We start from the raw sequence: 26,874 nt of genomic DNA on the forward strand, positions 1-26,874 counted from the left end.
CTATATGGGTACCACTTCGACTGACAGCTAAAGGTTGCAGGGGGCAATGTGACAGACATGAGAAACAATTGCTGTTCATAATTTTTAGAGCTTTAGTCTCAAGAGGCATCAAGTCTTCTTTAGGGCCCATTCACACAACTGTATCTTTCTTTCCGCATCCATTTTGCATTTTTGTGGATGTAGATCCATTCATTTCTGTTAGACCGTAAAATCCATGGATAGCACACTGTGTGATATCTGCTTCTGTATGTCCGTTCCATGTGTCCACATGAAAGATAGAACATGTCCTATACTTGTCTGCAAAATGCGGTCCGTCTCCCCATTCAAGTCTATGGTTCTGCAAAAATGTGGATTGCACACGGCTCATGCATTCCATTTTTTGCGGACATATGAAAGATTTCATTGAACAAGTCCGTGGACCGCAAATAAGATACAGCCATCTGAATGAACCCTTACTGTGAGAACTGTGAATCTGTGGATGTGGTCACAGCAGGAACAGCAGTTAGTTTAAAAAAAAGGCTTGGATGAATTCTTAAAATTAAATAACATTAATGCTTATGAAAATGCGTAGAAGTCCAGGTCTCACTTCTATTTTCTCCAATTCACATCCCTACTCATACCTTGGTTGAACTTGATGGACCATGTCTTTTTTCAACCGCATTAACTATGTAACCTATAGGTGGATGGATACATTGTGGCTGACAAGTAAGTGGAGTACTATAATTGATATCTATGTGAGCAGTATGGCTGACATGTATGTAGTAAGTGGTGGCTGACTCTAGGGGCAGTATGGCTGTCAATGCCATTTTACATTTGGCTCTGTATATGTTCAATAGTCTTTAGGAAAGGTTGTGTTTAAAAGAGTCAACAAATTTTGGTTTTGACTAACAAAGGGCGTGGTATGGGCCCAAAATACATTTTATTGGTACATAATTGAAGGATCTTTTAATCACAACCTTGTCAGAGAACTTTTGATGACAACACTATGAAGGATCAATTGTTCTGTTTTATTGTTTGTTTCCCCACATGGGATTTACATAAAAATGCAGTCATATAGTTGCAGTCTTTAGCAGTTTTTATTTCTTTTGCATATTTTTTTCTAACAGGGCAAAAAAATAAAAAAAAATAGAGAGAGTCTATATGTCTGTGTATGTTTATCTCCTTTCCCCATGCCGAGCGTATGTAATTGTGCAGCCCTTTGATTGAGTCAAGGGGCTCCTAAAAGTAGGCAAATGTGACTTACAATACAAAATGTGAAGTATACCTGTGTTCATGGATTGACAAGATGTCTAAAAACAGTCTACTGTGAAGGAAGCAAAGAAGTCTTGTGTAGAGGTTGGTAAAAAAAATCTGAACAAGAGTAAGTAGAAGTGTATACATCATCCACTATTAACCCACTTAACTACTTACAATAAATAAAACCATTTTCCTGGGATGATTTGTTTAAAACATTCCACACAGCACTGTGTGGCTGTACATTACATTCAAGAAATAGACCACCAAGAATTATGGAAAAAAGTGAACTCTGCTTGAAGATAAGACAGGAATTTCCCAAGCCTTAAATATTACTTCACAAGCAGACAACAATCATATGGTGTCTTGAAAGTTCTCTGACCATAAAGTTCAGAATTACTTTTTGGATTGCTAAAGAGGATAATATTAATAGAACACTCTGCTTGTTGACACGAGCCATTCCGTGTATGCAGACAATTGAAAGAATTTGCTCATCTCCAGTCTAGCTGATTAATGACTTGGTGTACGAGGGTTGGACCTTACATAGTGGCTGCTAAATCTGGATAAATGTTTCCATGGTAATTTTGTTTACCACCATAACATCATCCTTAAAATTTTGGAATTGGTAAACTGATGTTTTGGTAGTAAAAAAAAATTCCCTAATTTTTAAGGGCTCTTTCACACTTGCGTTCTTTTCTTCCGGCATAGAGTTCCGTCGTCGGGGCTCTATGCCAGAAGAATCCTGATCAGTTTTATCCTAATGCATTCTGAATAGAGAGAAATCCGTTCAGGATGCATCAGGATGTCTTCAGTTCAGGACCGGAACGTTTTTTGGCCGGAGAAAATACCGCAGCATGCTGCGCTTTTTGCTCCGGCCAAAAATCCTGAACACTTGCTGCAAGGCCAGATCCGTAATTAATGCCCATTGAAAGGCATTAATCCGGAGCCGGCCTTAAGCTAAACGCCGTTTTGGCGCATTGCCGGATCCGACGTTTAGCCTTTTCTGAATGGTTACCATGGCTGCCGGGACGCTAAAGCCATGGTAAAGTGTAGTGGGGAGCAGTATACTTACCGTCCGTGCGGCTCCCGGGGCGCTCCAGAGTGACATCAGGGCACCCCACGCGCATGGATGACGTGAACGCATGGCACGTCATCCATGCACATGGGGCGCTCTGACGTCATTCTGGAGCGCCCCGGGAGCCGCACGGATGGTAAGTATACTGCTCCCCTGATCCCCACTACTACTATGGCAACCAGGACTTTAATAGCGTCCTGGCTGCCATAGTAACACTGAACGCATTTTAAAGACGGATCCGTCTTCAAATGCTTTCAGTTCACTTGCGTTTTTCCGGATCCGGCGTGTAATTCCGGCAAATGGAGTACACGACGGATCCGGACAACGCAAGTGTGAAAGAGCCCTAAGGAAGAAATATTTTTAATTCAAAGTATTTTCTGGTATATTTTTTAATTAGGGATAAGAAGGGGAATTTCCTGTAAAAATATCATTAGTATGTACCAGGAGTGGTTATCTGAACAGTAAAATACCAAAATAATAAAAAATAGAAGATGTAGATAACGTATTGTCTAGGAACTGAAAATCTAAGGGGAGCAACAGACATATGCGCCATCATCTGCAAATCTATTATCTTATCTACAGTCGTGGCCAAAAGTTTTAAGAATGACACAAATATTAGTTTTCACAAAGTTTGCTGCTAAACTGCTTTTAGACCTTTGTTTCTGTTGTTTCTGTAGTGAAATATAATTACACGCACTTTATACGTTTCAAAGGCTTTTATCGACAATTACATGAAAGTTATGCAAAGAGTCAGTATTTGCAGTATTGGCCCTTCTTTTTCAGGACCTCTTCAATTCGACTGGGCATGCTCTCAATCAACTTCTGGGCCAATTCCTGACTGATAGCAACCCATTCTTTCATAATCACTTCTTGGAGTTTGTCAGAATTAGTGGGTTTTTGTTTGTCCACCCGCCTCTTGAGGATTGACCACAAGTTCTCAATGGGATTAAGATCTGGGGAGTTTCCAGGCCATGGACCCAAAATGTCAATGTTTTGGTCCCCGAGCCACTTAGTTATCACTTTTGCCTTATGGCATGGTGCTCCATCGTGCTGGAAAATGCGTTGTTCTTCACCAAACTGTTGTTGGATTGCTGGAAGAAGTTGCTGTTGGAGGGTGTTTCGGGACCATTCTTTATTCATGGCTGTGTTTTTGGGCAAAATTGTGAGTGAGCCCACTCCCTTGGATGAGAAGCAACCGCACACATGAATGGTCTCAGGATGCTTTACTGTTGGCATGACATAGGACTAATGGTGGCGCTCACCTTTTCTTCTCCAGACAAGCCTTTTTCCTGATGCCCCAAACAATCGGAAAGAGGCTTCATCAGAGAATATGACTTTGCCCCAGTCCTCAGCAGTCCATTCACCATATTTTCTGCAGAAGATCAATCTGTCCCTGATGTTTTTTTTGGAGAGAAGTGGCTTCTTTGCTGCCCTTCTTGACACCAGGCCATCTTCCAAAAGTCTTTGCCTCACTGTGTGTGCAGATGCGCTCACACATGCCTGCTGCCATTCCTAAGCAAGCTCTGCACTGGTGGCACTCCGATCCCGCAGCTGAATCCTCTTTAGGAGACGATCCTGGCGCTTGCTGGACTTTCTTGGACGCCCTGAAGCCTTCTTAACAAGAATTGAACCTCTTTCCTTGAAGTTCTTGATGATCCTATAAATTGTTGATTGAGGTGCAATCTTAGTAGCCACAATATCCTTGCCTGTGAAGCCATTTTTATGCAACACAATGATGGGTGCATGCGTTTCTTTGCAGGTCACCATGGTTAACAATGGAAGAACAATGATTTCAAGCATCGCCCTCCTTTTGACAGGTCAAGTCTGCCATTTTAACCCAATCAACCTGACATAATGATCTCCAGCCTTGTGCTTGTCAACATTCTCACCTGAGTTAATAAGACGATTACTGAAATGATCTCAGCAGGTCCTTTAATGACAGCAATGAAATGCAGTGGAAAGTTTTTTTTGGCAAAGTTAATTTTCATGGCAAAGAAGGACTATGCAATTCATCTGATCACTCTTCATAACATTCTGGGGTATATGCAAATTGCTATTATAAAAACGTAAGCAGCAACTTTTCCAATTTCCAATATTTATGTAATTCTCAAAACTTTTGGCCACGACTGTAGTTCGAAGTTTTCCCAAAATGCAAACTACTGTTTGGTTTTTGTAGCAGTCTCTATAGTTGTTTGGAATGAAATGCCAGGAAGCCACCTCTCTGGTCTTGTATATTTTTTTAATCATGCTCCCTTTCTCTAACATTTTGCCTATGATGTATGTGCAGCATTTCTTTTAGAAAGACTATTCAAGATTTTTTCAGTTGCTCTTCAGCATCAGACTATAAAGTCCTAGTTTGACAGTAACAGTTTAAAGCAAGGTTCACATCTCCATTAGAACAGACTACCCAAATGCAGAATGGAGATAGGAATCTAGCCTAAGGAGCCATTGTCAAGTTAGAAACCTGTGCAGAACATATCTGGGCTAGCTTCACCTCTGAGGCGGAGCCGGGCACCATTGATTATATTGGAGATCCAGCCACTACCTGCCAAATATGCTGAGAATCAGCCAGACAAAAACTTTGCATACAGGGTTTTTTGTCAAGCCTATTCCTGGCATTCTCTGCCAGAACAGCCAGCTAGAACACTTGGCTGAAGACGTGAAGGTAGCCTAAAAGGTATAAATCACTGAAAAAAATGCACCAAACGGATATGACACTGACTATACTAGCTAGTCATACAAGCAGATAATAAAAGCTGAGACTTTTGCCAATGTATTCCTGTCAGGAACACATCGGAGCGCATCATGCACCATGTCACGGTATCTCAGGATGGCAAGGGTCCTACCACTACGCTAGCTATGGTGTGAACACGGTCTGAAGGTGAGGAAATCCAGCTCACAGCCAAGCTTCCACACAACCGCATAGCAGGACAACTAATGCAATGTGAACAAAGCAAGACTGTAAGCCACACCCATATCAGACCGTGTAATGGAGGCTACCAGGTGCAAAATAATGTTTAAATGCCAAATAAAGGCACATTCAATACATATAAAAAAAAAAAGAAAAAAAAAGTATGATGGGCTCCGATGTGTTCCTGACAGGAATATATTGGCAAAAGTCTCAGCTTTTAATATCTGCTTGTATGACCAGCTAGTATAGTCAGTGGCATATCCGTTTGGTGCGTTTTATTTCTGTGATTTATATAATTATATTTTCATCCGCACAATGCTCTGTTTTGTGTAGGATGCCTTTGTGGTGCATGTGGACAGCACCGGCGTCCTCCATTGTACGCATTATTTGCTGGGGATGGTCGTTTGCTGCAGTCCACATGCAGTGGGACTGCTCCCCCAATGAGAAACACGTTACAGTGTTTGGGGTTTGAGCAGTTCCCCCATATTTGCCACTATATGTCTGTGATTTTGTAGCCTAAAAGGTACACTTAAAGAAGTTATCCTGCAAATGAAAAAAAAATATCTGGAGTAATGCACATTATCTTTACAGTATAATTTTCACCCTTTTTAGCTTCCATACTCACCCTTCTGCAGCTTTGGTCTTCTCACTTTCCGTGGGCGGACAGTAGTGTTGAGCGGCATGTCCCATATTCGAATTCGCGAAATTTCGCGAATATTCGAAAGAATATTCGTAAAATATTCGCGAATATTCAAATTCGTTATTATTTCGCATATGCGATAATTCGAATTTTCGCATCGCATAATACATATTATGAGATGCAAAATTCGCATGTGCGCTAATGAAATCGCCTTACGAAGATTCGCAACTCAATTCAATCACTAATGTAAGAATGCAAAGCCCTTTGCCTCTGTTCTGGGACAAGTGCTGATATTCGCCTGTGCGCTAATAAAATCGCCTAACAAAGATTCGCGCCTCAATCACTTTCTAGGCAATGTGAGTAAGATCTGAGCTTTTGGACTTTTGTGAACCAATCGAGATACAGTGGGGGGTGATGACTGTAGTTGACAGAGTACAGATCAATGTAATCTGTAAGGTGGAAACTAAAATAAAAAATACGAATATTCGTAAATCGAATTTTACGAAGTTCGAAGTATTCGCGAATATGGTGCTATACTATATACATGCACAGGCCTTTGCCTCTCTGTTCTGGGGACAAGTGTAGATATTCGCATGTGCGCTAATAAAATCGCCTTACGAAGATTCGCAACTCAATTCAATCACTAATGTATGAATCATACATTAGTGATTGAATTGAGTTGCGAATCTTCGTAAGGCGATTTTATTAGCGCACATGCGAATATCTACACTTGTCCCCAGAACAGAGAGGCAAAGGCCTGTGCATTCATATAGTATAGCACCATATTCGCGAATACTTCGAACTTCGTAAAATTCGATTTACGAATATTCGTATTTTTTATTTTAGTTTCCACCTTACAGATTACATTGATCTGTACTCTGTCAACTACTGTCATCACCCCCCACTGTATCTCGATTGATTCCCAAAAGTCCAAAAGCTCAGATCTTACTCACATTGCCTAGAAAGTGATTGAGTTGCGAATCTTCGTAAGGCGATTTTATTAGCGCACAGGCGAATATCGGCACTTGTCCCAGAACAGAGGCAAAGGGCTTTGCATTCATACTGTATGAATGCAAAGCCCTTTGCCTCTGTTCTGGGACAAGTGCCGATATTCGCCTGTGCGCTAATAAAATCGCCTTACAAAGATTCGCGCCTCAATCACTTTCTAGGCAATGTGAGTAAGATCTGAGCTTTTGGACTTTTGGGAATCAATCGAGATACAGTGGGGGGTGATGACAGTAGTTGACAGAGTACAGATCAATGTCATCTGTAAGGTGGAAAGTAAAATAAAAAATACGAATATTCGTAAATCGAATTTTACGAAGTTCTACGTATTCGCGAATATGGTGCTATACTATATGAATGCACAGGCCTTTGCCTCTCTGTTCTGGGGACAAGTGTAGATATTCGCATTTGCGTTAATAAAATCGCCTCACGAAGATTCGCAGCTCAATTCAATCACTAATGTAAGAATGCAAAGCCCTTTGCCTCTGTTCTGGGACAAGTGTAGATATTCGCATGTGCGCTAATAAAATCGCCTTACGAATATTCGCGCCTCAATCACTTTCTAGGCAATGTGAGTAAGATCTGAGCTTTTGGACTTTTGGGAATCAATCGAGATACAGTGGGGGGTGATGACAGTAGTTGACAGAGTACAGATCAATGTCATCTGTAAGGTGGAAACTAAAATAAAAAATACGAATATTCGTAAATCGAATTTTACGAAGTTCGAAGTATTCGCGAATATGGTGCTATACTATATGAATGCACAGGCCTTTGCCTCTCTGTTCTGGGGACAAGTGTAGATATTCGCATTTGCGTTAATAAAATCGCCTCACGAAGATTCACAGCTCAATTCAATCACTAATGTAAGAATGCAAAGCCCTTTGCCTCTGTTCTGGGACAAGTGTAGATATTCGCATGTGCGCTAATAAAATCGCCTTACGAATATTCGCGCCTCAATCACTTTCTAGGCAATGTGAGTAAGATCTGAGCTTTTGGACTTTTGGGAATCAATCGAGAAACAGTGGGGGGTGATGACAGTAGTTGACAGAGTACAGATCAATGTCATCTGTAAGGTGGAAAGTAAAATAAAAAATACGAATATTCGTAAATCGAATTTTACGAAGTTCTACGTATTCGCGAATATGGTGCTATACTATATGAATGCACAGGCCTTTGCCTCTCTGTTCTGGGGACAAGTGTAGATTTTCGCATTTGCGTTAATAAAATCGCCTCACGAAGATTCGCAGCTCAATTCAATCACTAATGTAAGAATGCAAAGCCCTGTGCCTCTGTTCTGGGACAAGTGTAGATATTCGCATGTGCGCTAATAAAATCGCCTTACGAAGATTCGCAACTCAATTCACTAATGTATGAATGCAAAGCCCTTTGCCTCTGTTCTGGGACGTGCCGATATTCGCATGTGCGCTAATAAAATCGCCTTACGAAGATTCGCGCCTCAATCACTTTCTAGGCAATGTGAGTAAGATCTGAGCTGTTGGACCTTTGGGAAACAATCAATTATATGTGTACTGTAATTTTGTGAAAAAAAAACAAAAAAAAAAAAAAGAATATTCGTTTTTACGAATATATAGCACTATATTCGAAATATTCGCGAAATCGCGAAGTTGCGATATTCGCGAAAAAAATTCGCTTTTCGAATATTCGCGCTCAACACTAGCGGACAGCAGCTTGTCCCATGTGAGCATCAAGCAGCAGCATCTCCCAAAAATGCATTGCAGTCAGCTCTTGCTAATCCTGTCCACAAAGTCCACTTCACCTGTTTCTCCATGAGATCAATGCACCAGCGCTGAGAAGAGAAGTTAGCAGGGAAACTATTGCGAATTGCAAATGTCAGTCCACTACTACATGCCGGAGGAGGTGGATCAGAGTTTCAGCTACAGGAGAAACAGCAGGGGGCGCTTCCAACAGGGGAAAAGGTAATATACAGTACATAAACTAGCAATATTTGTATTGCATGTATATTTCAATAATACTTCATTTTAAATGCTCTATTCATTACACAGTAATGCTATTCACGGTATAACCCCTTACAAAAAAACAAAAAAACTGTAAACAAATCGTTATTTAATCAGAATCCTTTGCCTCACCCTTATCAAAATAGCTTGTCATTAGGCACATTGGAAGTACTTTTAACTGGTAAAATATCTTGCGAAACGAATCCAAATTTCCCCGCGCTTTGTGGTGACAAATCAAATTTCCTAAAATGGTGGCTACACATGTTATAAACTGAATGTACAGGTCCTTCTCAAAAAATTAGCATATTGTGATAAAGTTCATTATTTTCTGTAATGTACTGATAAACATTAGACTTTCATATATTTTAGATTCATTACACACCAACTGAAGTAGTTCAAGCCTTTTATTGTTTTAATATTGATGATTTTGGCATACAGCTCATGAAAACCCCAAATTCCTATCTCAAAAAATTAGCATATCATGAAAAGGTTCTCTAAACGAGCTATTAACCTAATCATCTGAATCAACTAATTAACTCTAAACACCTGCAAAAGATTCCTGAGGCTTTTAAAAACTCCCAGCCTGGTTCATTACTCCAAACCGCAATCATGGGTAAGACTGCCGACCTGACTGCTGTCCAGAAGGCCATCATTGACACCCTCAAGCAAGAGGGTAAGACACAGAAAGAAATTTCTGAACGAATAGGCTGTTCCCAGAGTGCTGTATCAAGGCACCTCAGTGGGAAGTCTGTGGGAAGGAAAAAGTGTGGCAGAAAACGCTGCACAACGAGAAGAGGTGACCGGACCCTGAGGAAGATTGTGGAGAAGGACCGATTCCAGACCTTGGGGGACCTGCGGAAGCAGTGGACTGAGTCTGGAGTAGAAGCATCCAGAGCCACCGTGTACAGGCGTGTGCAGGACATGGGCTACAGGTGCCGCATTCCCCAGAAACAGCGGCAGAAGCGCCTGACCTGGGCTACAGAGAAGCAGCACTGGACTGTTGCTCAGTGGTCCAAAGTACTTTTTTCGGATGAAAGCAAATTTTGCATGTCATTCGGAAATCAAGGTGCCAGAGTCTGGAGGAAAACTGGGGAGAGGGAAATGCCAAAATGCCTGAAGTCCAGTGTCAAGTACCCACAGTCAGTGATGGTCTGGGGTGCCATGTCAGCTGCTGGTGTTGGTCCACTGTGTTTTATCAAGGGCAGGGTCAATGCAGCTAGCTATCAGGAGATTTTGGAGCACTTCATGCTTCCATCTGCTGAAAAGCTTTATGGAGATGAAGATGTCATTTTTCAGCACGACCTGGCACCTGCTCACAGTGCCAAAACCACTGGTAAATGGTTTACTGACCATGGTATTACTGTGCTCAATTGGCCTGCCAACTCTCCTGACCTGAACCCCATAGAGAATCTGTGGGATATTGGGAAGAGAAAGTTGAGAGACGCAAGACCCAACACTCTGGATGAGCTTAAGGCCGCTATGGAAGCATCCTGGGCCTCCATAACACCTCAGCAGTGCCACAGGCTGATTGCCTCCATGCCACGCCGCATTGAAGCAGTCATTTCTGCAAAAGGATTCCCGACCAAGTATTGAGTGCAGAACTGAACATAATTATTTGAAGGTTGACTTTTTTTGTATTGAAAACACTTTTCTTTTATTGGTCGAATGAAATATGCTAATTTTTTGAGATAGTAAATTTGGGTTTTCATGAGCTGTATGCCAAAATCATCAATATTAAAACAATAAAAGGCTTGAACTACTTCAGTTGGTGTGTAATGAATCTAAAATATATGAAAGTCTAATGTTTATCAGTACATTACAGAAAATAATGAACTTTATCACAATATGCTAATTTTTTGAGAAGGACCTGTATGTGTAGAGGAGACGAGCCCGGGAACACGAGATCACCCATAATGTCGTGCAGCCTGCCAATCCACAGATAGCTATCCCTCTGTGATATCACAGCTTGGCAGAGCCCTATAAAACCCTGATCCCGCACGATCGCCGCCATTTTCCTGTGTGCTGAGCATAGGGAAACATGTGACAAGACGCTCATGCACTAGGTACAGTGTTGCTGCAAACTCTTAACAGAGAGCGTAGAAAAATATTGGAGGGAGACTGCATGGAGAGTGCAGGGAGAGTGCATGGAGAGAGTAGGAGACTGCATGGAGAGAGTTGGAGACTGCATGGAGAGTGCAGGGAGAGTGCATGGAGAGATTAGGAGACTGCATGGAGAGTGCAGGGAGAGTGCATGGAGAGAGTAGGAGACTGCATGGAGAGTGCAGGGAGAGTGCATGGAGAGATTAGGAGACTGCATGGAGAGTGCAGGGAGAGTGCATGGAGAGAGTAGGAGACTGCATGGAGAGTGCAGGGAGAGTGCATGGAGAGAGTAGGAGACTGCATGGAGAGTGCAGGGAGAGTGCATGGAGAGAGTAGGAGACTGCATGGAGAGTGCAGGGAGAGTGCATGGAGAGAGTAGGAGACTGCATGGAGAGTGCATGGAGAGAGTAGGAGACTGCATGGAGAGTGCAAGGAGAGTGCATGGAGAGATTAGGAGACTGCATGGAGAGTGCATTGAGAGAGTAGGAGACTGCATGGAGAGTGCAGGGAGAGTGCATGGAGAGATTAGGAGACTGCATGGAGAGTGCAGGGAGAGTGCATGGAGAGAGTAGGAGACTGCATGGAGAGTGCAGGGAGAGTGCATGGAGAGAGTAGGAGACTGCATGTAGAGTGCAGGGAGAGTGCATGGAGAGAGTAGGAGACTGCATGGAGAGTGCATGGAGAGAGTAGGAGACTTATGAACTACAGACTCTGCTACAATTTATTGTCGTGTACATAACTGTGCAGTGCACCAAGAGTCATAGCTAATCCATTATGTTAGCTGGCAGGGACGTAGCTAAAGGCTCATGGGCCCTGGTGCAAGAGTTAGGCTTGGGCCCCCTTCCCTCAGTGCTTTGTGTGTCTTCTTATGCAGCACAAGGGTCTTTGGGCCCCCTCAGGCTGCTGGGCCCGGTAGCGACTGCTACTTCTGCACCCCCTATAGCTACGCCCCTGAGCTGTAGAGTTACTGTACCATTAGTATTTCAGACAGGTCTAATCTATCGCCGTGTACATAAGTGTGCAGTGCACCAATATTCATAATCAATCCGTTCTGTTAGCTGTAGAGTATTACAGACCACTATTACTTTTAGGCAGATTGGCCTCTGTGTACCTGATTTATAACGATTTGTGACAAATCAAAGCTGCCAAATCTAATTTTTTTAAACTTTGCTCATCTCTACTTTTAACACAATACCTTCAGGAAAGATGTCAGTTCTAAGACATTATTTCAGTATCCACTGAATTCATAGATCTTAATTTAAAACAATATTCAAAAGGTAATATAAATTGTACTCATACACCCTATCTGCCATTGAAAACAGCAAACTGTTATATGAGAAGTATATCAGTTTAGAGACCAGAGAATTAGAAATGTGCAAGCAACATGTTTACCCTCTTTCAAAAGACTGTGCTGTAAGTTCACTGTGTACTAAATCCGTGCAGCTGATAAAGATGATTATGGCTGTCTGACTGGTTCATTGGCACAGATTATTTGTGCAGCCCAGAGGCATTGCATAATATACCCTAGTGCTTTACAGTATCAAAGCTGACTACGAACCAGCTTGCTTTATCAGCTTATATAACACATATCACCGTTTGACACTGCTTATTGAATATCTTCCTAGCACAAGTATGACAGTGCATCTGGATTATCTTACTATGTCAATATAAAGTTTAGTCTAATTTCTTGCAGTATGTTTTACTTTACAGCCTTAAGACAGCAATTTACTTGAGATAGCTGGTTGCAAATGCTGGTCCTGCCGTTAGCTATTTCTCCGAATCCTTTCATATGCATGCTTAGTATATGTTTTGAATGTGTAGAGGGGCGAAGCCACTATCAGACACCTCTGGCAGTGGTTTATCTCTGGAGAAAAAAATCCTGTGAACAAAATCCTGAGAACAGTTAAAGGGAACCTGTCACCAGTTTTATGGTGTCCTAACTAAGGGCAACATAAATAAGTGACTTATTCTCTTAGCAAAATGCTGGGTCACTTTCTTTAATTGACCCAGTCAATCTGCCAACATCTTGTATTGAAAAGCTCCAGCTGATAATGATGAGTCATGAATATTCATGAGCTCCTGACTCTCCCCGCCCTACCTGCTGCTGAGTGACAGTTTGTTTCCATATGAATCAGCAGCAGGTGTGCAGGGGAGTGGCTATAGCTCTGAATTAAATATACGAAGGACTCCATGACCTCACGCTGGACTCGAAACAGCTCATTAGCATAAGGCATGCAGCATCTTTGTGTGTGTATTATGAGGTAACCATCTGTCACACCAGTAAGTGAATACATCTAAGGTACTTTTTTGTAGTTAATGATTGTATATAATTAGTTAGATTATAATCAAATATCCACATGACAGGTTCCCTTTAAAATGTAATGCACTCAATCCTAATTTCCCCCAACATCAGCCATTGGGGAGAATTGGGAGGCCCCATACACATTAGATGATGGGTTCCGCCAACATAGATGGCCAGCTTTGGTCAGCTCTCAGACATATGTAATACTGGTGTTTTTTTTGTGCCTGTGCTATTGAGAGAACACCTGAACAGGGGTAGATTGGCCATAGACCTTACAGGGAATATTCCCCGTGAGCTGATGCCCATGGGACCACCCAAGCCCTCCTCTTTGCTGCTGGCCAGGTACAAAATGAGCTGTCAGCGGTAATTAATTCTGTGAGAATCAGAAACTCATGTACCCCACCAGCGACCACACATGCACTCTGAATTCAACAGCTGTGGCCCACATCTCACCTCCAAAGCCCCCTGCTCCATATCTTAATCAGAGACAATTGGTCAGAAAATTGGCATCTAATGATGGCCACAACAGAAAGACAGTTTTTGGGGCAGTATATGTTATGGTATTGCTGCCCCTGCCTATTTGTGTTGCCCCGCCTTCTGTCAACTTGGATACCCCTACAACATGGGGCCACTTTTAGTTTTTTTTCCAGGGCCACTTTAAGTTCCCAGTCCGTCCCTGCACCCAAATCTCCCACATTTCATCCAAACTGGAGTTAGAGCACCATAGAAGCGTAATACTGGTACAAAAAGGACTCATATTATGTCTGAAAGTGCCCTAAAATAGATTGGTATTTTTATGCAAAGAGACACAATTTATAATCCAATATTTAATAATTTGATCATAATTTTATTCAATTGTACAAAGTTAACATGGAACATTTATTTTTACATTTTCTTTGGCACTTTGTACCCTTTGTCTTCTGTTTACATATGGCATTCAATCACACATGACATTCAATGATTGGAGGTCATTTACATGTAGTAGTTATTGCTTGAAATGAACAGGATTAAAGCAGTTGTTTGGGCTGTCCATTGACCTTAATGGGAGCAGCGCTGCAGTGATGAGCCCCAAGATTGATGGAGCAGTGTGGTTCCACAGCTGACTTCCAGTGACAGAGCTACAAACACACGGCTGATCAGCTGATATACTAGCTTTTGAACCTTCAACTGCACAGCAAGGGTAGGTACAAAGATTGTCTAAAATACCTTAATAGTAGAGAGGTCGAAAGAAGTAATCCTAAAAGTAAGAAAGACATGATTTTTTAAGATAGAATTTAGTAATATGGTAGCATGGGGTTCATCTGTCTACTGTTGCCCCAGATTTGGGCCTTGGCTCTAGCATAAAAATTAGAAGCATTAATAAGTTCATATTGCATATTTTGGTTCACTAAGACCACCACCATAGAGACATCAGGTGTGAGGGGAAGTTTCCAAGTCCTAGTAATAACTTTAGAAAAATGAAGAGACTGGCATGAAACTGTCTGGCGTCGCTTGGGAGTGAGGTCAGACTAATGCCTAAGGGCCCTGTATGGCCAGTATGGCCCAATATATGTGTATATACAGGTCCTTCTAAAAAAATTAGCATATTGTGATAACGTTCATTATTTTCTGTAATGTACTGATAAACATTAAACTTTCATATATTTTAGATTCATTACACACCAGCTGAAGTAGTTCAAGCCTTTTATTGTTTTAATATTGATGATTTTGGCATACAGCTCATGAAAACCCCAAATTCCTATCAAAAAAAATTAGCATATCATGAAAAGGTTCTCTAAACGAGCTATTAACCTAATCATCTGAATCAACTAATTAACTCTAAACACCTGCAAAAGATTCCTGAGGCTTTTAAAAACTCCCAGCCTGGTTCATTACTCAAAACCGCAATCATGGGTAAGACTGCCGACCTGACTGCTGTCCAGAAGGCCATCATTGACACCCTCAAGCAAGAGGGTAAGGCCTCATGCACACGACAGTATTTTTTTGCGTCCCGCAAAACGTGGTTCCGTTGTTCCGTGATCCGTGGCCGTTTTTGCTTCCGTTGCGCTTCCGTGTGTCCGTGTTACCGTTTTTTTTTGCGTCCCGTCAAAAATCCAAGAATGGTGAAAAAAATGGCATTTTACTATCTCCACCCAGGATACTGGTATAAATCAGGGGCACCTGAGTATGCATTTGTGGCCATTTTCTGTAGTCTTTCCAGAGTACAGAGGTTATTTTGGCTGCTCTCTTTGCTGTTTCACCATGTCTGATTCAGAGGAAGAGGTCTTAGTGCATTGGCTCGTTTCTCGGCAATGGGGTCCGCGCCCTCCTTTGTTGAATGATGAACCGACTAGAAGGCGACGTTTTTGGGTCCATCCGATTGTTTCCAAACGCTACCGGAAAGGACACTTCCATACCCTTTACCAAGATCTGCGGCTGCATCCAGAGAAGTTCTTTGCCTTCTGTCGGATGTCAGTGGGTACCTTTGACCGATTGCTGTCGTCTCTACGTACTGTCCTTACCTTTATGGACACCAATATGAGGCGCAGCATTTCACCTGAGGAAAGGCTCATCGTCACGTTGAGGTAAGCAGTATAGTACTTGTTAAGTTTCACCAGTAATGTGCACGGCTTGTGTCAGGGGGAACATGTGCTAGAAAATGGCTGCTGTGAAACATGTGCTACTGTTTCCTGAAGTCCCCTTCTTTTTAAATCCTATTTTTCTTGGGGGTGTTTTTGTTTAGATTTAACCTCTTGAAAACCTGCGACATATGATTCTTTTTTTTGGGGTTAGGTTTATTTTAGCAGCTTTAAAACGTGTGTTCATCTATAAAGGGCTCCAGACACTCCATGATTCGTCGCCATTCGCCTGTAGTTTGTTTCAAATTGTGTTTTTAGTCAGTCACTCAGCCATGTTACTGCAGGCTGTTACATGCCTTTTTTGGCTTCTAGACAATTTTCCACAAATACAGGTGTATTCGTTTGTGTTTAGGAGTGTGTGAACGAATTGGGTCACTCTGTCAGGTTCTCTAGTGGCGTGTACCACCTATTAGAAGTCTATATCCCAGTCTGTTCACTTTTATAGGGGATTGTGCTGCTGCCAACCCCTCAGATTTAATGTTCACATAATGGCTATTGCTCGCAGATTTCTTACCTTGCACATGACTATCTGCATTTTTTCCAAAGGGTAGAACCAGTGTTTATGTTAAAATTTCGTGTTAGTACTGCCCTTACCCCAAATGATGCTCCGGTATGGTTTGTATTCCCCATTGCCAATATAATTTAGTTTAAGCATCCATGGACATGTTGCAGAGTTGGCAAGCCGTTTTCAGACAGAGGTGCGACTGGTCATCCATCATTTGGCTACTTTACTGCCAAAAGCACACCAGACAATTTTGCAGGAATACTGTGGTACAATATGGTTGGGGCTTTTGGTTTTTAACCATTTGCTAGACAATGCATGAATTAATTCCATGCTGCCTGTCGCTTGAATTGTGTGCTTTCGGCAGATCAATGCTATGTAAAGTCTAGGGTGTATATTTGTTAACCCTCAAATTTACAATGGTTGTGGGCGCACACAGAGAGACCCTTCCCATAGGTTACGCTCCACTAGACATAGTGTGGTTTTAAATAATGTAGTGTATAGAACGTTGCTAAGGAATCCAGACTCTGTTGTTCCGTTACTTATTTTTTTTATTTTTCTCACAACAGATTCCTTGCCACTGGGAACTCGTTTGCATCCCTGCATTTCGAGTTTCTATTAGGAACCTCCACGATCTCGAGAATTGTCCGACACACTTGCCAGGTCATCTGGCAGCAGCTCCGAGAGACGGTGATGCCGCAACCCAAGGTGGACGATTGGCTTCGGATCGCTGAGGGCTTTCAAAATTCAGCGCAGTTCCCAAACTGCATCGGGGCAATGGATGGCAAGCACATCTGTGTGAAGAAGCCGCCACACTCAGGGAGCCGTTTCTTCAATTATAAACAGTTTTTCTTGGTAGTGCTGATGGCTGTTGCTGACAGTAACTACCGGTTTATAATGGTAGATATTGGGTCCTATGGAAGCACTGCGGATGCTCGCATCTTTAGTGCTTCTAGAATGGGTGAGCGGCTTCTTGCCAACCAGCTAGCCCTGCCCGAGTCCAGAACACTGCCCGGATATGCCCGTCCGCCGGCTCCATTTGTCATCGTGGCGGATGAAGGGTTTGCATTGACTCCACATGTTATGCGGCCCTTCCCAAAGCGTGGTTTGGATGTCAGGAGGCGTATCTTCAACTACCGGTTGACTCGTGCCCGTCGGTATGTGGAGTGCGCTTTCGGGATACTCTCTAGCAAGTGGAGGGTGTTCTTGTCATCCATACAGATGGATCCGGAGAATGCTACCCTGGTGATTAAAGCTTGTGTTGTTCTGCACAACTTCACCAGGATTCACGAGGCTTCCTCTTCTGTAGACTTGGAAGATCTTCCAACGTCTTCAGATTTGGGCTTGGAAAGGACCCTGCATAGACGACCAGGGACTGCAGGCATTGCAGTTCGTGAACTCTTTGCAGACTACTTTCACAGCCCAGAGGGGTCCTTGCCATGGCAGAGGGACGCTATTCGTGGCAGTTTTTGAAATCTTCTGGGCTCGTTAGTTTTTTGTTATTTTCTAGATAGATTACTTGAATTTATTGTATTAGTGGAGTGTAGGGACTCGCAAGGTAATGAGGACCCTTGACGTGGGCTTGCGGGCTGAGATTTTGTGGACATCGCATATTTTATTTAATCTACACATTTAATTTAAATGATGCTTTGGTCTAAATTTATTTAGACTATTTCATCATTAAACTTCGAGTATTTGGTCCATAAAATTTTCTAATACCTCATGTTGAAAGTTAATAAATTTAAAGGTGCGGTGCATCTTAATAAAGTGTTGCATGTGTAGATACTGTGTGTGTGTTTTTGGGCAATATACACCAAATGATAAGGTTAATGGTTTGTGGAATGTTAGAAAATAAAACCAGACACATTTTTAGTGCACAAAATAACTTTTTTCAAAAATATTCAGCACCAAAACAGGTTAGAATCAATATTTTTGACAAATAAACACAACCAAACAAATTGAAACAGAAAAACCACCCCCCAAAAAAGAAAATCATAACTCAAAGAGGTCCTGGGTGAAAGACCCTGCCGGAAAGGAGGACCGTGGCCTTCCTTGAGCCTGCTGTTGTGGGACAGTGGGCAAACTGCCCTGGAAAATGGGCTGTGATGCCCCTTGCAAATGGCCATGGGGTGGCCCGTACTGGGGGTGTGGGGCAAAAGAAGGCGCCTGAGTTGGTTGCCTTTCCCGTCCAAATTGGCCGGCCACTTGGGGTTGCCCCTCATTTTCAAGATCCACCATCCATCTGTTCAAATGGCCCAGGATGTCCCCATGATTTGGGATGGCGAACATCTTCATGACCACCGCTATAGAAGCCACGCATGCGTTGTAGTCCGGTTCCGGCACTTTTTTCAGAAGGGGCGCCAATCCGCGAAGCATCTTCTCCTCCACTCCGTCACTCCGCCTCTGTGCCAGAAAATCAATGACGCGTGCGTCAATAACCTCCCGACTCTCTGGCACAGAGGTGGAGGGAGGGACTTGGCGGGGGCGTCTTCGGTGCGGCTGCCTGACACGGGGTGGACTGGGCTGTTGGTGCTGGCCCTGTGACGACTCCTCCGGCTCCTCTGCTGGCGTCGGTTCCGGACTAATTGCAGGGGAGAAAACAGCTGGGGTTTCACTTCCATCTGTCGACGACTCCCCAGAGGGTTCCAGACTGTCCACAGTACTGTTTTTCAAAGACATGTAAAAACTCAATTAGATATCTCTTTTTAAATTTAACAGAAAATAAACAGTGATATTAGGTGTGATCAGCTGTATACAGACACTATACATATGGAGTGGCTCGAAACAACATAATGTAAGAGAATATGCAATAAACACATGCATCTATGTGAACAGTGCAATTCCAAATGTATTTACAATATATAGGGCAAGATGGGTCACAACTGGTAAAGCGCAAATGGTAATGTAATGGTAAAACATGGTTTGATGGTTGAAGCAGTCCAGCGAAAGAAGAGGAATATTCATTCCAGGCACCAAACCAGTGCGGATATTGACGCCATCTCACCAGTATGTGGCCTGCTTCAACCATACCAACATACAAGAGGTAGGGTCTAACTGGTCGAACTTATTTTCCAGCAAAATAATAACATGTACTGGGCCACAAATGTGCATGATGAGAGCAGTCATTCAGAGACGGGTGGTCAAGCCTAGAAGGAACATCATTGGATTCTGTTTTTTTTTTCATTGAACACAAACAAACCAAGGAATCAATGTTGGTCCTGGTGCCATACATTGAAAGCAATGTGAATGACGTGGCCAATACCAAATGGTGATCAAATTCCGACATGTCAGTAAAAAAAAGGAATCTATATGGGAACTATAAAAGCACCCGCTAATGTCAAAACTGATATACTAATCTGGACTTGCATTAAAATGGGAGACATGCACCTTTTGAGGTATAAATGACCTATCCCTATGCAAAGTTCCAAAGATTATTGTGGTATAAGACCAACAGGAGGCAAACACGCAGAACATCTGTATGATGAGATAATGCGTGCGGAGCGCACGTGGCTTGTCGTTTGTGAAATCCTTTCATTATTAAAAACATCTATGTTCTGGGACCTGCCCAAAATTGATGCAGCAGGAACCAAACAGAGAGGGGGGGTGCTATATGCGCACTACACGTGTCGTCTCATCATACAGCTCAGCAGCGGGTTTGAATGGGGGCAACCTTTCACATAAAGTGATGGACACAACCAACCCCAGGCATGTGCAAACTGATGCCCACCATCTAATGCACAACGACAACTCCAAGCAGGACTGGTTAACTTACAGGTATTCAGGCATGCTTGGCGTGTGCCTTCAAAAAATGTGGGATTGTGACATTTTGTACATGGCTGCCCCACAGAAAGTAGATGCCTTCAATAGTACAACAGAAATGAAGCCATTACTTTCGTGTACACATTAGCTGAGGCATACACAATTGAAAGATTAAGCACAATGAGAAATGGATCAACAAATCATAATTTACTTACGGCCTCAAGTCCATTACGGGTCTGAGAAACTGCAACTGGGCAGTATATATGTATGGCCTCTTCCGGGAGGGACCCTCTCCACTACGCCCCTTGCTGGAGACCTCTCGCCGAAATTGGTCCCGGCAACTGGCCCAGCGAGTTTTGGTTTGTTTCACTGTTCATAATGAAGCAAAAAAACAAAAAAAATATTACAAAGGATCCAAAGAAACCAGCATAAAATGACATTTTACAAAAAAGGGAGCAAATCGGGAATAACAAGGTACCAAAAAAAAGGACCAAATAAACAGCACATGGTACAGTCCAGCAGGTGTCTGGATACTAATGCAGACGAACAAGATGGAGGATACTAGTCGTGTAAGCCTTGTGGCCCTAACTTTAAAAATTAAAGTGTCGGTCACAACTCTAAGATGCTCAAATACAAGGACATGTGTCTGGGACAAAAAGGGCACAAACATGTGATTATAAACATGAGAACTGTATGCTGGAGCAAAGGGAGGGACAGCCATTTACACTTAGAAATGGTGTTGTATGGAATGTAATAGACGTCACTTTAACAAAGCATGTGCAGCCCTTTATGGCAAATGAAGCTGAACTGCACAAAAAACACTATTGGGAACTCAGGGTTAAAAACAAAATCTGGTTGCCATCCAGTGGGCACGCACAGCACAACTACATTGCTCTCACTTACCTAAGTCAGCACGGCCTCTGCTATCAGCTTTGGCCCAATCATTCTTTCGGAGGCTACGGGCCACCTGCTCCCACGCAGCATCCTTTCTGGTCCGATCCAGATATATATTGCTGCGCGTATCCCAAATTTCTGGCCTCTCCTGGACCAGGGTGATGAGCTTTTCCACATTCCACCTCGGCATTTTCTTCTCAGTGAAAAATTTATGGCTGCCTCACCACACAGAGAAGCTTCCAGACACAGGTGGCTAGAAATTAGCATAATCTGTGACCCTAAACTTCCTGTACATTTTTTTTTTTCAAATTTTATTGCCACAACTTTTGCCAGACAGAGTGCCCATGGCAAATGAAATAAATAAAACGGGCGCGGACGCGGACGCGGGTGTCAAACGGGTGTGCAAACGTGTTTTTAACGGCCCCATTGACTTCAATGGGGCCGCGATCCGTTAGCCGTGAAAAAAATAGGACAGGTTATATTTTTTTCACGGCCTCGAAACACGGGTCACGGGCGCGGTGTAAAAACGGTGCACAAGCCGAGTTTTCAACGGCCCCATTGAAAGTCAATGGAGCCGCAGAAAAAAACGGCTAACGGCACAACGGCCACGGGTGCACACAACGGTCGTGTGCATGAGGCCTAAGACACAGAAAGAAATTTCTGAACGAATAGGCTGTTCCCAGAGTTCTGTATCAAGGCACCTCAGTGGGAAGTCTGTGGCAAGGAAAAAGTGTGGCAGAAAACGCTGCACAACGAGAAGAGGTGACCGGACCCTGAGGAAGATTGTGGAGAAGGACCGATTCCAGACCTTGGGGGACCTGCGGAAGCAGTGGACTGAGTCTGGAGTAGAAACATCCAGAGCCACCGTGTACAGGCGTGTGCAGGAAATGGGCTACAGGTGCCGCATTCCCCAGGTCAAGCCACTTTTGAACCAGAAACAGCGGCAGAAGCGCATGACCTGTGCTACAGAGAAGCAGCACTGGACTGTTGCTCAGTGGTCCAAAGTACTTTTTTCGGATGAAAGCAAATTTTGCATGTCATTCGGAAATCAAGGTGCCAAAATCTGGAGGAAGACTGGGAAGAGGGAAATGCCAAAATGCCTGAAGTCCAGTGTCAAGTACCCAGAGTCAGTGATGGTCTGGGGTGCCATGTCAGCTGCTGGTGTTGGTCCACTGTGTTTTATCAAGGGCAGGGTCAATGCAGCTAGCTATCAGGAGATTTTGGAGCACTTCATGCTTCCATCTGCTGAAAAGATTTATGGAGATGAAGATTTCATTTTTTAGCACGACCTGGCACCTGCTCACAGTGCCAAAACCACTGGTAAATGGTTTACTGACCATGGTATTACTGTGCTCAATTGACCTGCCAACTCTCCTGACCTGAACCCCATAGAGAATCTGTGGGATATTGGGAAGAGAAAGTTGAGAGACGCAAGACCCAACACTCTGGATGAGCTTAAGGCCGCTATCGAAGCATCCTGGGCCTCCATAACACCTCAGCAGTGCCACAGGCTGATTGCCTCCATGCCACGCCGCATTGAAGCAGTCATTTCTGCAAAAGGATTCCCCACCAAGTATTGAGTGCATAACTGAACATAATTATTTGAAGGTTGACTTTTTTTGTATTAAAAACACTTTTCTTTTATTGGTCGGATGAAATATGCTAATTTTTTGAGATAGGAAATTTGGGTTTTCATGAGCTGTATGCCAAAATCATCAATATTAAAACAATAAAAGGCTTGAACTACTTCAGTTGGTGTGTAATGAATCTAAAATATATGAAAGTGTAATGTTTATCAGTACATTACAGAAAATAATGAACTTTATCACAATATGCTAATTTTTTTAGAAGGACCTGTATATGTATACATATAAAACAGGAAAAAGATGGGCAGCACTCCAAAAAGTAAAAAATGCAAAAATACTTTATTTACCCCAACAGGACATAGCATAGTATTTTTGCATTTTTTTTTTTACTTTTTGGAGTGCTGCCCATCTTTTTCCTGTTTTGTATTTACTGGATTAGCTTGTATCCTTATTGGGCCATCTGCACCCTTCAGCTTACATCAGGGACGGTGTTGCCACTTTTCTTCTTTTTTTTTCTGTGTATATATATATATATATATATATATACATATATATATATATATATATATATATATATATATATATAAATATGCCCCAATTATCTATGTTTATGTGTGTTGTGGGGATTCACTATGGTAGGCAGCTTAGCGGATGCAGTATAGAGGCAATCACAAAGTCTTTAACTTAAATAGTTCAGTGTTTATTCACACAAAAGGCAAAAGCAAATAACAGTTTGCAGTATTGGTGTATGGGCCAGCAAGCCATGGTGTAGGTCGTCTTCACCAGAGCTCCACACCACTAACCCAGCTTCTTCAGAATTAATCAGTGGAAACGGATCCTACGATGGGGAAAACTCTCAGAGACAAAGATAGTGCCTCCGGGGCCACTTTGAAAACAAAAAAGACTCAGGGGGACTTGAATAAGTTCCTTAACAGGAGATCTACATCGCACCCTGATGGAGGCAAGATGGCGCGGGAGGCGCGCAACCTCTCTGAGCGGGAAGATGCCGATTCGGACGCAGACAGCTCTGATGCTGAGACTTACGACAAAAGTGAGTCGGACTCCCTGCCTCTCACCCGAAGCTTTCTCCAACAGTCGCTGGCCCAGGCCCTCACTCCGGTCATGAGGGAACTGTCGGATATAAAATCCGAGTTTCTACAGCTCGGCCACCGGGTGGAACACCTGGAGGATAGCCATGATCTCATGATCCAGCGGGAAGCAGGAGTTCACAACCACCTCAAAGCTGTGTCCAAAATGATCAACACAGCTTTCCTGAACCTGGAAGACCAGGAAAATCGGGGTCGGAGGAAAAACATCCGCTTAAGAGGTATTCCCGAGACGGTTCAAGCAGAGGACCTAACCGACACCGTACGCTGTCTATTTGCCTCCCTGATAGGTGAAGAGAAGGCCGCCGCTATCGTCATAGAGAGAGCGCATAGAGCGCTCAGGCCGAAACCGCCTGCAGGCGAGCCACCCAGAGACGTGGTATGTGCCCTCATGAACTTCTTAGATACCGCTGCCATCCTGAGAGCAGCTAGGGAGAAGGGGGACGCCTCTTTGGACGGACATAAAGTGCTTTTATTCCAAGATCTGGCGGCTAGCACGTTGGCGAAGCGCAGGAACTTGCGCCCATTAACCACGCTGCTTAGAGAAAAGAAGTTGCCTGTCAGGTGGCTGTTTCCTTTCGGCCTTAGCACCGCCATAGGAGGTAAACAGTACACAGTGAGACTCCCAGAAGATCTGCCGCCTATATGGGAAGCCTTGGGATCGGAAGCCCTTGACATTCAATCATGGCTTCCATGCGATCCAACTACGGACCTTCCAAACTTACCACAGTCGGATGGTTGGCGCTTGGCACAAAAGAAGAAGTCTCCGAAGAAAAGGAATCCCTAACCTGCTTCTACAAGACTTTTTCTTGGGATAAAATCTGATCCGTAATATCAGAGTCCACCATTTTTGGGACTTCAGTATCCGGTGTGTTCCAGCCATACAGGACTCAGGTTCTATGCCTTCTGCCTAACTATTACACCATTTCCTCTTCTATATCTGTCTTTATAGTTTGTCTTCCTTGATTGATTACGGGACATTATTCTACTCTATTCTATTTGTCTTGCCTCCTACCTTTCTCTCTCCCTCCTTCCTGCTTTTCCCCCTCTTCCCTTGCCTTATTCCTAACATGTCATTAGGCCGTTATTTACAGCATATTGCCTGCCGACCTTATGTGTTTTTTGCTGATCACGTACGAGATCCAGTTACCCTGTTCATTTGTAGGTCTATGGTGGTGATGTTATGCAATATTTCTGGGAGCTCGTTCCATCCACTATGCTCCTGCTTTACATAAGGCCTACACAAATCCACTGTTCATCCTTATGCATTGGGTTTAGGGTGTGAGCTTTGGCTCTTGGGTGTTTACACACTAGTTTACCCCCCTACTGGGGTCCTCGACCCTCTAGGTAGTTACTATCTGTTTAGTACTTACCTTTAATATCTTCATTAGATGTTATGTTTTTATCCCTCGTTATGTTGTTACCCTGTGTCGCCCCCTCCCGGTCGTATAACTTTACTGCTCAGACCTACTCATTTTTATTATGTCTGACTTAAAGGTATTATCCTTCAACGTAAATGGTATGAACACACCGCAGAAAAGGAGCCAAATATATTACTTACGTCGAAAGGAAGGAGCTGATTTAGTCCTCCTGCAGGAGACCCACTTTAGGCACCTACATATACCCAAAACGGAAAATAAGCACTTTCCCGTTTGGCACCATGCTTCTTACTCCTCAGCCGCCAGAGGTGTCTCCATAGCGCTAGGTCAGAACTTCCCCTTTACTTTAGAGGCCAAACTAGCTGACCCTAATGGCCGCTTTCTTTTCTTAAAAGGCAAAGTTGCAAACACCATGTTTACTTTGGTCAACCTATATGCCCCTAACAGTAGACAGGTCACTTGGCTGCTCCACACCCTGGAGACCCTAAAAGCATTTAGGGAGGGGTTCCTCATTATAGGAGGAGACCTTAACCTCACACTCGATCCTTCCATAGACTCGACCTCTATAGGTCGTCCTACCTCAAGAAGACAGCTGAGGAGATTACTTCTCATTCTAAGGGACTTGGGGGTCTCGGATGTCTGGCGCATCCTTAATCCTGAAGGAAAAGATTACACTTTCCACTCAGCGACGCATGATTCATACCAGCGCTTGGACTACATCTTCTTTGCAAACCACCTTTTACCCTCGGTTTCTGAGGCCAGGATTGGTAACATAATCATTTCTGATCATGCGCCGGTGAGTGTGAGGGTGAGAATCAATGTGCTACCTCTGAGATCCTGGGTCTGGAGATTAAATGAGACGTTACTAGAAGAGGAATCTCACAAAAGAGCCATTGAGGGGTGCCTTAAAACCTATTTTCTAGAGAATGACAGAGATCTTGCTAGTGGAACGTCTCTATGGGAGGCTCATATGGTTGTAGTCAGAGGGGAACTCATCAGCTTAGGATCTAGTGCCAAGAGACGTAGACAGAAACAGTTAGATTCCCTTCTTCAGCAGATTTCCACGCTTGAAATTCTCCACAAGAAAACAAAAACAGAAGAGGTTCTGGTGTCTCTTAAGTGTTTGAGGCATAAGGTCATTGACCTTTTGAATATTAGAGCGGCTGGGGCCTTGAAGACCCTGCGCTTCAAACAATACCTTCATGGGAATAGAGGATCGAAGCTAGTCTCTAACCTTATTAAGAACCAAAGGAATAAATCCTTTATTCAAGCCATCAAATCTGCCTCAGGCCCCTGACTCATTAATACCCCGGCGATAGCCCAGGAGTTCTGCTCCTTCTATTCGAACTTGTATGACCTCCCGGTACCCCTTACCAGCCAGCAAATTGAGGCGCGTTCATCTGAGTTCCTTAGCTCCATTAATATCCCAAGACTATCTGTGGTTGATATACAGCAGCTTCTTCAGCCGTTTACAATAGAAGAGGTAGAGAAGGTTCTAATGTCTATCCCTTCAGGTAGAAGCCCCGGGCCTGACGGCTTTCCAATATCTTATTATAAAAAGTTTAAAGATATTCTAATTCCACACTTTGTTACAGCATGTAATCACCTACTCACGGGAGGCTCTCTGACCCCACAAGCCCAGGAAGCACACATAACGATTATCCATAAAGAAGGGAAGGATAAGGAGGCTTGTGGCAGCTATAGACCGATTTCGCTGCTGAACACTGATCTGAAGTGGTGGGCTAAATTGCTCAACAGCAGGATGTCAGGGCTCCTTCCTGGGCTTGT

General features: G+C 43.3%; 1 protein-coding gene across 1 annotated transcript; it reads right to left on the minus strand.

Moving 5' to 3' along the window:
• Positions 1–18,354: 18,354 nt before the first annotated feature.
• Positions 18,355–20,444, minus strand: LOC122939388. Its single transcript, XM_044295457.1, has 2 exons — positions 20,337–20,444; positions 18,355–19,024 (listed from the first exon to the last, which is right to left on the minus strand). The coding sequence occupies exons 1-2, from the start codon at positions 20,348–20,350 to the stop codon at positions 18,355–18,357; spliced, it is 684 nt and encodes a 227-aa protein (XP_044151392.1). The 5' UTR covers positions 20,351–20,444.
• Positions 20,445–26,874: the final 6,430 nt, after the last annotated feature.

The sequence above is a fragment of the Bufo gargarizans genome, chromosome 5 (assembly GCF_014858855.1).
Source record: "Bufo gargarizans isolate SCDJY-AF-19 chromosome 5, ASM1485885v1, whole genome shotgun sequence".
NCBI classification, from domain to species: domain Eukaryota; kingdom Metazoa; phylum Chordata; class Amphibia; order Anura; family Bufonidae; genus Bufo; species Bufo gargarizans.